Here is a 15,213-nt window from a genome sequence, read left to right as displayed (position 1 = left end):
GCGTTTTCTACGAATTGCATAACATGCGTGTTATGCGCGCTATGATTCCATCTCATGGCCTTAGGTATCGCGGGATAACAAGTTACATCATTCTCCTTGTTCTTACTTACCCCGCAAGCCCCTCAATCTATCGCTTTCACACTACGGGATAATGGGGAGCTCTATCTCTCTTTGCGGCTTTGACCTTTTCCTTATCCCCGCGGGGACGCGCGGGATAACGAAATTCATCTCTGTGTTCCTTCGCTTTCTTATCCCGCGAGCCGTGGGGGCGCTCTTATTTCCTTCGCGGGATAATCCCCTTTTCCATCGCCTTTATGTTTCCTTATCCCGCGGCCTTTGGAAGCACTCTTTTTACCTCCGCGGGATAAGCCTTTTGTATTTTGCCTCTATCGTCTTCTTATCCTGTGGCCCTTTCCTTATCCCCGTGGGGACGCGTGGGATAAGGAAATCCTTTTCTTCCCCCTTTACTTTATTATCCCACGACCAATTACTTGTTTTTCAAGAATCGCGTGAGATAAACTTTTCTACTTGGTACCTCCTCTTTTATCTTATCCCGCATTGCATTTTTGTTTCCTTATCTTGCTACCTTTAGAAACATCCCTTTTGCCTCCGCGGGATAACTCCTTTGAGTCCTGCTTCTCTCGGCTTCAGTTTTTCTTATCCCGTGCTATATTCTTTAACCCTGCTCAACCTTGCCGGATAAGCCTTCTCTATAGCTGCACCATTCGTTATCCTGCGTTGCTTGTGTTTCTTTGCCCCTTTGCTGCCTGACTATGCATTCCCTCCACGCAGGATAAGTATTTTACCTTTTTCTTTAACCTTTTCTTATCCCGCAACCTTTTCCTTATACCTGCGCGAGGGATAAGGAAAACCCTTTCCTTCGCTTCATCTTCCTATCCCGCGGCCTTTTTTGTGCCTTTATTTTACCCTGGGGGATAAGAGAAAAGCCTCCATTTCAACTTGGACCTTATCCTGCGTGGTCATTTTTTGTCACTTTCCACCCTGCGGGATAAGGGAAACCCCCATGTCAACGCCTTGCTGCCTTGCGGGCCTTATCCTGCGTGACCCAGATGATGTTACCGCCAGTCGGTAAGGATGAGCCCTGGAGACCGGTCTGCCAATGGCAAGAAACTCTTCAGCCGGTGAGACATAAGTGAGTTGACTAGTTGGACCGGTCAACTCAAAAATAGATTTTTGGAGCCTAAAAAGACTCCCTCCTGTGCTACAAAATACTTAGCCACCTGCTGCTTCCTCAGCGGTCAATAACACGTTGCCCAAATACTCAAGGCGGTCAATAACGCGACGTGTTATTGACATGAGATGCTAATGTTAGGCACAAGGTCAATAACATATCATGTTATCGACACTTCATATAATCCTCGTGTTATATGACCATTGTTGCCTGTTGCGGTACTACAAGCTACGTGTTATATGATATCCCTGTAACACCTCTGCGACCAACACCATCTGTAACTTATCTAGATCAGAGCAGCCAGCCTAGTGTATTCCAACTCAGTGGCCTGTGTCATCCTCGCCCGGTTACCTGTCCCAGTAGCACATCCTATGCTTGCTCTCTTCATCTTCATGTGTGACTAACACGCTGTTCTCTTATTGATTAACTACAAGGCTATAGTATAACATAGCGTGTTAACCTGCAAAGAGGATTCTGAGTGCGAAAATTCAAAATTTTGAGCCTAGGACTTCAAACTTTGACAAAATGTTTGAAGTCCTAACGCCACTTTGATCACATCAGTGAAAACATCACACCAAAACTGCGCTAACCTCCCTTGTAGCTGCAAAATGTTACCATCCATGATACTCAAACTGAAAAATCTTGAAGGACTAAAATCAATATCATGCAACATCTCATGCCCATAAAGAAATGAGTAATCAATATCAACAATGCCACCATCTATCACAAGCCTGGGCAATAGGAAATAAAGTCTACTCAACTCAAAATTAAACTCCCCAACATATCTCCCCAACGCGTCAAGCAGAGCCATGACTATAAATGTGACTTCTCCAAATCTCCCTGCAAGGAGGAGAACAATCCTTTGCAAGAGTTCAACAAACTCGTCCCCATAACTCCACATGGATCTACTAGGCCTCAATTGAATTATTCTTATATAACCATGGAGACTTCTGAAAACTCTTACAGTTCCCACTCCAAGCACCTCAGAATGATGAACCAAAGAAAGAAAAGGTTTGTTGCAAAGTTCCTAGACTCGGACTCGGCTCTGACTCGGCAAGGCTGACTCGACTCGTGACTCGGCTCAGACTCGGCAATGACTCGGCAAAATAAGAAACCCTTGAAATTTAGAGATTTTTAACGATTTAAAACTTGTTTCATACACCCATTATTGAATTAAGCTTAAAGACACTATAACATCATCAAATAGAAGCTAATTTGATCACATACATAAACATACATCCATCACATGCGTAGAAATGTAAATTGTAGCTGAAGGAATTAGAAAACATAGATATATAGAGTTATAATTGTTGTCCAATGTATAATATAAAATCCATGACTTCAAATGTTCCCAAACATATATCTAACTATAAAGTGTAAAAAAAAACAAGTCTATGGCTCAGGCTCAGGCTCAGCCTCGTCTATCTGCCTCCTACAAAGGCGTCTAAGGTAGGTCCTGGATGACTGAGTAGCCATAGTCTCTGCCTGTGATGTGCCAGTCTGAGTAGCCATAGGTGCTGTGCCTGATCGTGCTCTATCCTCCTCCTCTGCCATAGCCACAGCCTCAGCCTCTCTGTCTACCTGGTCAACCCACTCAAGGTCCTCATCAGTGAAGACTGGATCGGTGGACTCAGTGAGCCAATCGGACTCGGGGTCGACTTCCTCTAGAGTGATCGGAGAGGAGTCATCGTCCAAAATCTGTCTGGTCCTGAGACGGAGGTTGTAATGAACAAAGACTAGATCATTCAACCTCTCCACAGACAATCTATTTCGCCTCTTCGAGTGGATGTGCTCGAACATGCTCCAGTTGCGCTCACATCCAGAAGCGCTGCACGGCTGGCTCAATATGCGGATGGCAATTTTTTGAAGGTTTGGGGTTGAAGGCCCAAACATTTGCCACCATCTATCTGAGATAAGGAAAAGAAAAAAACATTAGTCTCATTTCCAACTTTAAAGGTAGATTATAAAATGAAAAATTAAAATGCATGTCATAAACTTTAGAATTTTCTACTTGGCTGCAATTTTGTCCGACCCTCTTTGCACAATTGGCTGGCAAAGATTGCCCCTGATGCATTATTAAATGCATCCATCTCAAGAAGTGTAGCTGTGGTATCAGTGACCATCCGTTGTACTACTGAATATAGCTCGCTAAGAACCTCCTCATCCGCTTTGAAATCAGCACGGAAACGAAATGATGGATTGAGGTAATAAGCTGCTGCATGGATGGGCCTATGAAGTTGGTTATGCCATCTTCTATCAATTATGTCCCAAATGGGCCTATACTTATCCTCAACTCCAGCATATATGGATTTAATGGCCTCCTTGGCCCTATCCATGCCCTCATATATGTAGCCCACAGCGGGCTTCTCCCCATCAACAACTCGTAGGAGAACTACTAGGGGCTCAGTGACCTGCAAATAATGTTAAACAAAAATAGTGAACTCACAAGTGTGCATGAAAATAAGAAAAATTGCAAAGTTGCACAATGCAAACAAAACAAAAATATGCATATAATATTATAAATTTATAAGATTACCTGCACGATCTCTGCACAAGGGATCCAAAAACCTGGCTCATTAAAAATGCAATCTACTACATCCATCCCTGCACTGGTCGTAGCATAGGATGAGAAAGTCCACTCCTCACCAACAAACATGTGCCTCAAAGATGCCTTTGATTTTAACAAGGATTTCAATGTGAGGAAATTTGAGGCAAATCTCGTTATACCAGGACGAGCCAACTCCCTTTCCCCCGTGTATTGCCTCATAATGCTAAGGACCAATGCATGATTGTAAATAAATTTGAATATATTCTTGGCCCTTTCAACGCATTCTTTCACCCATCCAAGCTTACCTATATCCTCCAGCATGAGGTCAAGGCAATGGGCCGCACATGGAGACCAAAAGATTTTTGGGTGCCTCTCCATCAAAAGTTTTCCTGCAACAATTTTAAATTAGTTAAAGAATTAGATGTGAAATTTTACCATTAATATTTAAACGTTAAAAAGTTAAAACTTAAAACTTAAAAGAAAACTTTTAAAGTTTACCTGCAGCAACATAACTTGCTGCATTATCCGTCACCACTTGCACCACATTTTCTTCCCCCAACTCATCTATAACTTCCTCAATAGCCTCACATAAGTATGCCGCATTTTTGACATGTGAGGAAGCATCGATGGACTTCAAAAACATGGTGGATCCTAAAAAATAAACAAATTAATTATCAATAAATTAGAATGTAAATTATTCAATTTCAATCACAATGCATATAGAGAAGTAAAATGATCAATCACCTCTGCTGGAAACAAGAAAATTTAGGAGTGTTCTATTCCTCCTATCAGTCCAACCATCTGTCATGATGGTGCAACCCTTCTGGCTCCAAGATTGGCGGTGGTCCTCTAGGTCAACTTTCATATCTTCCACCATTTCCAACAAGAGAGGGCCACTCAACTCAGTATCACTAGGGGCTTTAAACCCCGGCCCACAAACGGTTACTGCATCAATCATGCCTTGCCAATAAGGAGACCTCTCACAAATTGAAATAGATTAAATAAGAAAAGTTCAATTTCAATTTCAACTTTCAAATTCAAACCATAAAATTTTAAATTTTAATTTAAAACAATCAAATAAAAAAGTACCTGGCTGCAATAAATGGAATGTTGCAGAAGTACCAAAACTTGCAAATTGCTTTTCTTCCTGCATCATGGACCTCCTTGTTCCAAGACATGCTCTCAAGCGAGGGTTGTGTGCCAGGAGTAGTGCGTGGTACAAAAAAATTGTCTATCTTGGATTTTCGCACTCTAGGACCAAAAGTGTGACTAGGAGTAGAAATAGAAGTACTGGCACTAGCAGAAGCACTAGGACGAAAGGGAGGCATAGAAGAACCCTCTCCAACACAACCTATGGATGCAGCTGTGGATGTGGAGCCGGATGCGGATGTGGATGGAGGGGAACCAATATGACATAACTCCTCTCTTTGTCTTTTTTTGGTTTGCTTATGTATTTCAAAGTTTTTTAATAGGACGTAACAAAAACGGATTGCTTCGGGAGTTGCCTTGTCACAAGGCTCAGTATCATGACCACGTATGCCAGCAATATGATATTTTAATCTATTTATCCCCCCATGGTTAATTTCCTTACAAAACATACACTTGGTTTGATTTCTCTGTCTACCAAAGAATTCTTCAGTGTATTTCCATGCCTCATCTTTTTGACCATGTTTCCTAGGTGGAGGATTAGGATGAGCCATTAGGAAAAAAAATTGTTTTCAAAACGTGAGGGCTGTTGCAATAAGACAATTTTACAAATCACCATTTGAGCATTGTGTTTGACAAAGTTTTAAATTGAAAATTTTAAACTAATTAAAAAAAATCAGGAAAGACTAATTTGTGCATTGTGTTTTTTCTTGAAAATTTTCAAATTTCAAAGAAAGAAATTAACAATTCAGAAAAATCAGCAAACCCTAGATTTTTTTTAGAAAAAATTATAAATACATGTATACAATTTTTTCAAAAAAAAAGTCTAGGGTTTGCTATGCTATTGTTCTATTTATGTCATTGTGATTGAATCATTGAAGTATGCAAGCAACAATATAGATTTGGAAAGCTAAAGTTAAAAAAAAAATAAAAAAAAATGAAAAAATCCATAATATAGAAAAAAAACCAACAAAATCAATAAAAATTAAAACTTACCTCTTTCAAATTTGTTGACAAGTGTTTGAAATGAGCTCCTTGATGCTCTCAATGCAACTGTAATGCTGCCCCAATGTGATTTGTGCAAGTTTTTCACCTCTTCCTCTCAGCTGGTTGCAAAACTCTTCCTCTCTTTTTTCCTCTCTTCCTCTCTTTTTTCCTCTCTTCCACTCATAAAACTGAATGGCAATCTTTTTTAGGGTTATAACAAAGGCAAATGGCACAAAACATGATAAAAATGTGTTATGTTTTTTATGTTTTAACGTCCACTTTTTCCAGTTGCGCCGGCCGGGTCACGACCCTCGGACTCGGCGAGTCAGGGGGTGACTCACTGACTCGGCGAGTCAGGCGAGTCACACCCTGTGACTTGTCCGGGCCCGGGTCAGGGTCCCGTGACCCGGCGGAGGTCACTTGGCCCGCGGACTCGCGTGACTCGCGTGACTCGCCGCGAGTCACGTAACTCTGGTTTGTTGTCCCAAACATAAGTAGAAGAGAGGGCATAAGGATAACCACTAGTTAGAGCTTGAACACATTCCATACATGGATACTGATTGCCCCAATTTGCCATACCTCTCATCTGAGACCATAAACCCATCCCGCCAAGAGACTATGAAGTCTGAAAAAGAGTACACCAACAGCCCACCAAGTCTGAAATGATTGACTTGAGATCTGATCTTAGGAAATTCAGCATCCAAGAAGATGAACAACTGCTGCAACATAGGAAATTGTCATCCAAAACAACACATCTACTTACGTCCAAGGTTAGAATTATCCTCTCTAGTGACTCCAACTCCACGTAGAACCTTCCTTTGCTTAGAATATCTTCCCAATCCACTAGTTGATGAGCAAAAGGAACCATCAAATGGCTGGTAAAGAAGGGAACAACACCATCAAGACTGAAAATTTGTTCCTTATCCCTCCAAAGATCTTTCTTTCCACATGTAATAACCTCCATTAGACCATGTTGACGATCTCAAGCTTGGATACCCATTTGAAAGTGATTTTCAACACACTGAAAAGAAAACTCAACACATCCCCAAGTGCTAGTAACGACCAAGTGCATACTTAAGAAATAGATGTCTCCTCTAGTGAACCCTTGAAGCCTAACCATGAAAGCTTCAACAACATTGGAGTATGAAACAAATGTTGTCCTCAAATCCAACTCCCAAAATGGACTAGAATGAGCCTTATTATTATTCAACCCAAGGAATAGGTTATCAAGCATGCAATCACCATGTTCTGGTCTTTCTTTCTCCCCTACTTCATGATTAACAAGTCTGAAATCTTCACTCCTTGCTGCTGCAATGAAACCTTGGATGGCTACTAAATTGTGTTTAGACAACAGCTTGATGCCAAAGATGTTGAAATTATCCTGATTCAACACTTCCCAAGTGGAGTCTTCATCCTCAACCCCACTTATGCATTCATTATGAAGCAGCCTCGGAAGATTACTATTCACAAAACGTGGCACATCCTCATGGTCGGACATCACATCATCCATACACTGGAAACCATACTCAGTCTCATGTTCAATCACTTCACCACATGTCTAATCATCCATCACGAAGAGAGGGTTTTCATAACTTTCCTCAATACTGTAATGTCCCCATTTTGAAGAAGAATTAATTAATTGATTTAATTAATTAAGTTGTCCAAATTATTGATATATTTTATGGATAGCTTGATTAATTATTTTAATTAATAATATTAAGTTAATTATTTATAAAGCTATCAAATAAATCGATTTAATTAATTAAGTTGTCCAAATTATTGATATATTTTATGGATAGCTTGATTAATTATTTTAATTAATAATATTGAGTTAATTATTTATAAATTATCAAATAAATTAAAATTTAAAAGATGACTTTATATTTAATTAATTTAATAAAGTGACTAATTAAATATTATTTCATAAAGTCACTTCTAGAAGCTTTTGGATGTTGGGGTGAAAAAAGTATTAAAGGGGATCAAGATGAAGCTTCAAGCTGCTTGGATTTGAGATTTTGATTTTAATTGGGTTTTGTAGAACCGAGAGGTGTCTGCAGACTTTGGTCTTTGGGAACGAAAACTCCCATAGATTGCATAACTGAGGGAGTGGAAGACCTTTTGAGGGGTTGCAGCTGAGAGTGGAAGATACTTAGTCTTCCATATTGAGCATATTGAGATACTACATTGTCATGGTGGTAGGGATTCATGAAGTTTTCAGACTTATCCTATTGGAGTCCTAAATCCATCGATTTCTATTGAAGGAGGAAGCCGATTTTATTGAAGATCTTTTGGAAGTGTTGTTTGGGTAAATGCTGATGGAATTTCAGAACTAAGACAAAATCATATTTTCTGCCGTGATGCTACATTGTCATGGTGGTAGGGATTCATGAAGTTTTCAGACTTATCCTATTGGAGTCCTAAATCCATCGATTTCTATTGAAGGAGGAAGCCGATTTTATTGAAGATCTTTTGGAAGTGTTGTTTGGGTAAATGCTGATGGAATTTCAGAACTAAGACAAAATCATATTTTCTGCCCTTATACCCACGACTTGGTTCATGTCTCAGCATTAAGGCCACAAATCATCTTCAAGAAGGCAGCGATAGCTTTGGTGGAGGGAGGCGAGGCTTTTGGAGAGATTTGGAAGTGAGATTAGGTGAGAGTTAAATCAATTTCCAGGTCAGTTTCAGATCAGGCTTCTCCATCCAAAACCCACGATTTGTTTCCACTTCACCATCGAAGCATCTTACCAATGCAAAGAGGACAACACTGGTATTGGGAGTCAAGGACGATTCTTTAGAAGCCTTTTGGAGGAGTATTTCAAGAAGGAAACGGTGACAAACAGGTCTGAAGACAAAAGTTGAGTCAGACTTCCATTCCCATCAGATTTGGTCAAAACTCTCCTTGGTATCAAATCTCAACACAAAAGGGGGCGCTTACTTATAGGGTGAAGGCGAACATTTTAAAAGGAGAAATTGAAGGTTAGCAGCTGTTCAACAATTATTATCAGATCATGTATGTTGCAGCAGGGGCGATTTTGGATAAGGGAAATTTGGCAGTTTGAAGGCTTCAATCTATATGATATTGCTTGCTTCTTCAACTTTCCAACAAGGCGATTTACTTCAGGTGCATTTGACATCAAACTATGTACTATTTTCAATTAGTTATAATAACCATGGTTGCCGATGTCCTTAGAAAATTCTGAGTCATAAGTAGGTTGAGTTTTGGTCATTGTATTGTCATTGTAAGGATCCATTGAAGATCATTTTGAATAAAAAGGGAGAACAAGTTTCCTTTTCTATTACATGAATTATCCAAGGTTACTTGCCAACTGTTTGTCATAATGTCAGCTGCTTGCAAGTGCATAATTATGTGTCTAGTTGGGTGAAGAACACTATAAATCTGTTGTATATGCATTCTTGGCTATCATACTTTCATTTGCAGTCATTTGTAGTTGTTCATTTATAAGAAATATGTGAGGGTTCACCTCTACATCAATCTGGAAAATTCTAAGACACCCTAACAATATAACACGCAAACTCAAAAACTGCATAACATGCAGATTTGACAGTCAGTATTAGCAGATTTTCCTCAACCCCACTTATGCATTTCATTATGAAGCAGCCTCGGAAGATTACTATTCACAAACGTGGCACATCCTCATGGTCTGACATCACATCATCCATACACTGGAAACAATACTCAGTCTTATGTTCGATCACTTCACCACATGTTTTATCATCCATCACGAAGAGAGGGTTTTCATAACTTTCCTCAATACCCACTTCAAAGAGTTATCAAAAACCTGGAAGCCATCCCTTTCCTCTTGCTCACTTCCATCTTGCTGATCCAAATCTGCACATGCAACTTTTGTTTTTCTTGTGAAGTTCTCAAGATCAAACTCTTCTCGAAGACTATCAAGCTCACCAATTACTTGCTCGATTTCTTTAGCTCTTTGTGCATTCTCTTGCTCCCTGAAGAGTTTGAAATCAGCAAACTGATCTTCACCTCCATTAGAGCCAATTGAGTATTTTCTAACATGCCCTTTGTTGACTCAAGCTCAAGAGTAAGCTTTTCAACTTTCCTCTCTTTTTCTTGGAAAACACTAAGGATCTTCTTTGCAGATTCAATGGCATAATCATGATCTGTGATCAGTTGTATGCACTCTGATATCAATGTCTCCAAAGAGTCTTTGATTAGTTGCAGATTGGAGAGAGCAACATCATCCTTAACTCCTTTCTGTCTCTCTTCAATTTGAGCCTTCCAACAGAGTTCTTCTATCAAACTATGTGTATGGTCAAATCTAGATAGAACTCCTACCCCATTCTCAAAGGACCTCATGAATTTATCCTTCCACTCGTGAACATGCAAAGGTGGTGTACTGGTGATTGGCTGTAATAAAAAATCAGAACTTTGTTTCCTGTCTTCGCTGCCCTCAAAGATGCTCCAATACTCCTTTTCTTCACCACCCACTAGTTGCAATTGCTCAAAATCATAAAGAGGATCAGATTCTACTAAATCTTCAAGTTTTTTCTTACCACCAACTTCATGAATGGGTAAATCAGATTTGTATTTTAGAACCTCTTTAAACTTTCCATCATCAAGAACCATATGGTCCTCTAGCTCTACATCCTCCTCAAGTCCTCTTGATGAAAGGATGTGGTAGCCCCCAACTTGATCAATGAGCCATTGCTGATCGCTGTTCTGAACATTTCTGTAGAAACATATTCTTCTTTAGTGGTTGCAACCATCTCAAAGGGGTCATAATGGACTTTTGCCAAGCAAACTCTTTTTCCAAAGACACCTTTTCCTCTAATGGCCTTTTCATAGCTTACAACACAATCTTTTTTTTGAGCCTCATTAGGATCAAAGGGAAATTCATCCCACACAATTTCCTCTCGTCCTTACTTGCCTTCACTCCTGGATCCCAAATGCTAAAGGGCTGTTTGTTTTGATCAAAAGGAAAGTATTCACTGTACTCCTCTTGGAGTCTTGACCCTTTGAAGAGGTCATCTCCCAACTCACTAAAATTGACATCTTCATAAGTATCTCTCTCCAAGGTATTAGTTTGATAATCGAACTCAAGACCACCCATGTCACCAACTTCATAATGTGGTAAAGAGTCTTCAATGCTATCTGTTTGGAAAACTGTATCATCTTTGCCTTCAATGTGCTCACCATGAATAGGCATATTTTTGTCCTTATCATTGATAGTGACTTGCATACCAAAGAGGTCTTCTTGTTTACTCGTCATAAAATCCTCTTGTGAAAACTCTTGGAAGTTTGGACAGCAACAAGTGGGAAATTTTCCAACACCAACTCTTCAACATGATTAGATATGAACTCAACCGAATCATCATAAACATCATCACCATGAAAGTTTTCATAAACCGATTCTACAACACCACCAAAACTACCTTCAACATGCTCTTCATTAGTGAACTCATTAGTCTCAAGACCATCATTGAATGAATCTGAATTAGGCTTCAGAACTATTGTTTTGTTCTTTTCACCAAACCAATCATCATTATTTCCAATCACATGCAAGTCTGAGGGAGTAATTTGGGGCTCTGTCACACATTCTTCATATGTCAAGGAAGCCTTCCCATCCAAACATTTGGATTTTGTAGCATTTGTTGAGTATGCTCTTTTGATGTCAGGATCTCTCATAAACGTGATCAATTCTTGTATCAACTCAGATATAGAATTCTCCATAGTCATCTTATTCTGTATCCTTTTTCTCCCTCAGTTATAAGAAGGTTGCATAACTGTAGCAAGGGCACATGATTGCAAGAACTTCTGCTTTGATACCACTGAAATGACCCCTTAGTTTTTTCCCAATTTCAACACAACAATGTTCACTCGTTAAGGTTAGGATAATCAAAAACTTGCGCTGAAAGTAAATTCAGAAAGTAAAGCAATCACTCATGGAGAAATTAATCAACTGAACTCACAGGCTAATAGGAAAAGGAGCTCTGATACGATTGAAATGTCCCCCACAATTTTTTTTTAATTTTTACACAATTACTTCACCCATTAGCGTTAGCATGATGAAATATTGAGAGCAATACATATTGGTGGTTGGACCAGCCAATTCCACTTTTCAGCAGGATAAAGAAATGCTGGAAATTAACAACTTGGTGGTATAACTAGCCAATTACAAATCCAAGAAGACTAAAATTAAACAAGACAATTACTCAATCACTTATTCAGTGGGAGGACTGGGAATAACAACCATCACTCAACCGCTTATTCAGCAAAAGGACTAGAAATAACAATCATCACTCAACCACTTATTTAGTGGGAGGACAGGAGTACAAAATAGAATAGAGATAGGCGGCAAGCTAGCCTCTTCCACTTGTGCAGTGGGCGATACAAGAAGTAAAGTGCAGAAATAAAATGGACTCTTTCAGTACTACTGAATACAGCCTTACAATGGCAACTCTGGAAAATACTTGTCAGTCCATCAAGCTCCAATCTCTAAGAGAGACAAGAAGATACTCCAAGAAGCTACAAACATGAATACTGGAAAATACAAGCCAAAAAGAACACTTTACGAAATCTGAAATAAAACACCAGCAACACCAAAAACTAGACCAACAATGCTGTGAAGTCCGTATCTCCTTCAAAACAACTTCGAATAGCTCCAAATTAGTGGCAAATAAGAGCTAGGAAAGGGACGCCCAAGTCTCAACTAGCAAACTAATCCAAACAGCCATCAAACGTTAATGCACACATCCCAAGGTCACTTCCATCATGGTACAACCTGCCTGGAGAGGGGCGATTTGCCTTAAAAATCCATCTCTTTGCTATAATTCATGAAACTTAACAAAAAGGGACGCCTAGTAAAGAGGAATCCAACGAGCCAATACCCAGAATGATTAGACAATCAGGTAAAGAGATATGATCGAATAACTGTTTCAGCCATGGACAAGCCAGCAACATACAAAATCTCACTAACACTCAGAAAACTGAAAATACAATAACAAAATCCATCTCAACGAAGCTCATTCTATTCCTCTGGATGAGAAATAGGCTCTCCAATAGCTAGGTGCTATCTCTCGAGCACGGATCTGGCACAAGCTAGGAAGCTCTCAACTTCGAAGCACAAGTCTGACACAAATTTGGCAGCAGTTCATTACAAATATTCATGGATCTCCAAATGAGGAGTAGAGCATTGTATTTATAGAAAAAATCTCCTCAAATTCAAATTCAACTCCCTCCAAATTGACATGAAATGAAATGAAATCAAAGCCAACTTGGATGCCCAAAGCAATATAATATTTGTCTTTATTTTAAATCATATATTCCTCCAAAAGGGAGGCCCACTTAACTAATTTACACATTACAGTTTATAATCTTTTAATGAAATAACTCCAAAGTGGATGTCCAACCTTAAGTCATAAAAATAATACTTTTAGCACCAAATCGACCCCTTAAGTCATAACATAAGTCACACGCCTAGGCCATGGGAAACATTAAAAAGTATTAAAAAATACTTTTTTCCATATACTAAACACTGCCATAGAGAGCTGAAGGCCAAAGGTATCGAAAATTGCACTGCTTGAAATAGCTTTAGAACTGGACCACAAAAACCTGCCAAAAATAGCACTTACTAAAAAGTGTGTCCAAATGCATTTTAACCACATTCTAAGCAGCCGTCGCAACTTACTAAAAATAGTAAGTAGTAAGTCCAGAAAAGTCTTCAGATTCATTTGCATGTCACACCATTGCAAAGCTCTCTGAAAACCCATAAAAATAAGTTGTCCTCACCCCCACTTAGTAAAAATAGTAAGTTTACCAAACTCCATTGGTTGCTATGCATGTACCATCATTGCGAAGCTTTTTGAAAACCCAGAAGGAATCTAGAATCAAAACTGTAAAACTCCCAACATGCAAGCCACCAAAATTGCCAAAACATCCTCCTAGAAACTAGGAAACCCTAATTTCTTCTCCCGACTAGCCTATGAGCCTTTGGATTAGGCTAACGGCCAACTGAACTGATCACTGCTAAGAAGGGGACATTATAGTATTTGGAAAATATGTTCTATTGACACAATAGATATGTAAAGAAGGAATTCAGTTCTCTTCATGAACTTCAACAGATTGCGAATAGATCAACATAGGTGACTTAGGTGAGACAACAATAATTAACTTAGAGAAGTGTTGCACGTTTGAAGAATAATAAAAGTAGAGAGAGATTTTTAAAAGATATAAATATGTATTTGCATGGTCTGATGCAGATTTGAATGTTTTTCGATCTAAAGAACTCTCTCATGGTATTCCACTAAAACTATAAGTCAAAATTTTTTGGAAAAAAACAGAGGCCACAGAATCTGCATTTGACTAGGACAATTCAAGAAAAAATCCAGAACATTTAAGATGTTAGGGATTATCTTTCCAATTTATCATTCCACAGATCTCCAAACTTGTGTTGGTAAAATATGACAGAGCAAGTCAATCCTACAAGTCTACTCCAACCACTACCAATTTTGGAGTAGAAGAGGGGAAAGTATCTCTATGGATTTCATCACTAGTTATTGTTGTCATTTTATGACACCCTTGGTCCATCAGTGAGAACCAATCAGAGATATGTTCCATGGACCAGCGCTGCCCCAGTTGATCAAGGAAATGCAATCATAAGGTTTGGAGTGTTGCCTTGTCGGAAGTTCCTAGGCCCTCTCTTTCTCCTTTTCCCAGAACTCCGAAACCCCGAGGTTCCGAGGTTATTTCCCCTTGTCTCCTTCCTTCTTCCTACTCCGAAACCCCAGAACCCCGAGGTTCCGAAGTTCCCTTCCTTCCCTAGCTTAGCCCCTCCTCTCCGTAACCTTTCTCCCTCTTCCCCCGGAACTTCGGAACCCCGAGGTTCCAAAGTTCCTCGCCCTTTTTTCTCCTTCCCTTTTCGGAACTCCGGAACCTCGAGGTTCCGAAGTTCCTAGCCTTCTTTTCTTTCACCTCTTCTCTTAAAGCTTCTCCTTTCCCCGGAACTCGGAACTCCAGAACCCCGAGGTTCCGAAGTTCCTTTGCGCAGTTCCCCGGAACTCCGAAACCCCGAGGTTCCGAAGTTCCCTCCCCTTCTTCTCTTTGGAACTCCAAAACCCCGAGGTTCCAAAGTTCCTTTTTTTCTCTTCCTCTCTCTATCCCGGAACTCTGGAACCCTAAGGTTGCGAAGTTCTTTCCTTAGCCTTTTGAAGTTATTTAGAACTCCGGAACCCCAAGGTTCCGAGGTTGCTTCCCCCTTCCTTTGTCTTCCTCACTTCGGGAGTCCGAACTTTCGAAGTTTCTGAACTTCCTTCCGACTAGCGACATTTCCGGATGGCGTGATCAACACTCAAGGCTTTT

At 39.7% G+C, this 15,213-nt stretch overlaps 2 protein-coding genes across 3 annotated transcripts in view; one reads left to right on the top strand and one right to left on the bottom strand.

Annotated features, from left to right (window-relative positions):
* The window catches only part of LOC131044570 (histone deacetylase 14, chloroplastic), a 208,165-nt gene that overhangs the window by 65,666 nt on the left and 127,286 nt on the right, over nt 1-15,213 (top strand). The window lies entirely within an intron of this gene.
* Nucleotides 4,471-5,195, bottom strand: LOC131874648 (uncharacterized). Its single transcript, XM_059218420.1, has 2 exons — nt 4,830-5,195; nt 4,471-4,717 (listed from the first exon to the last, which is right to left on the bottom strand). Exons 1-2 carry the CDS (start codon nt 5,066-5,068, stop codon nt 4,477-4,479), a joined length of 480 nt encoding a protein of 159 aa, XP_059074403.1. The 5' UTR covers nt 5,069-5,195; the 3' UTR covers nt 4,471-4,476.

This window comes from Cryptomeria japonica, chromosome 3 (assembly GCF_030272615.1).
Source record: "Cryptomeria japonica chromosome 3, Sugi_1.0, whole genome shotgun sequence".
Classification (NCBI taxonomy): domain Eukaryota; kingdom Viridiplantae; phylum Streptophyta; class Pinopsida; order Cupressales; family Cupressaceae; genus Cryptomeria; species Cryptomeria japonica.
This window is presented reverse-complemented; position numbering and strand designations above follow the sequence as displayed.

Coding starts and splice junctions, on each gene's coding strand:
- LOC131874648 (XM_059218420.1), bottom strand. CDS start 5,068: ATGCCTCCCTTTCGTCCTAGTGCTTCTGCTAGTGCCAGTACTTCTATT. Junction 4,718..4,829: donor ATTCCATTTATTGCAGCCAG/GTACTTTTTTAT, acceptor AATTTGTGAGAG/GTCTCCTTATTGGCAAGGCA.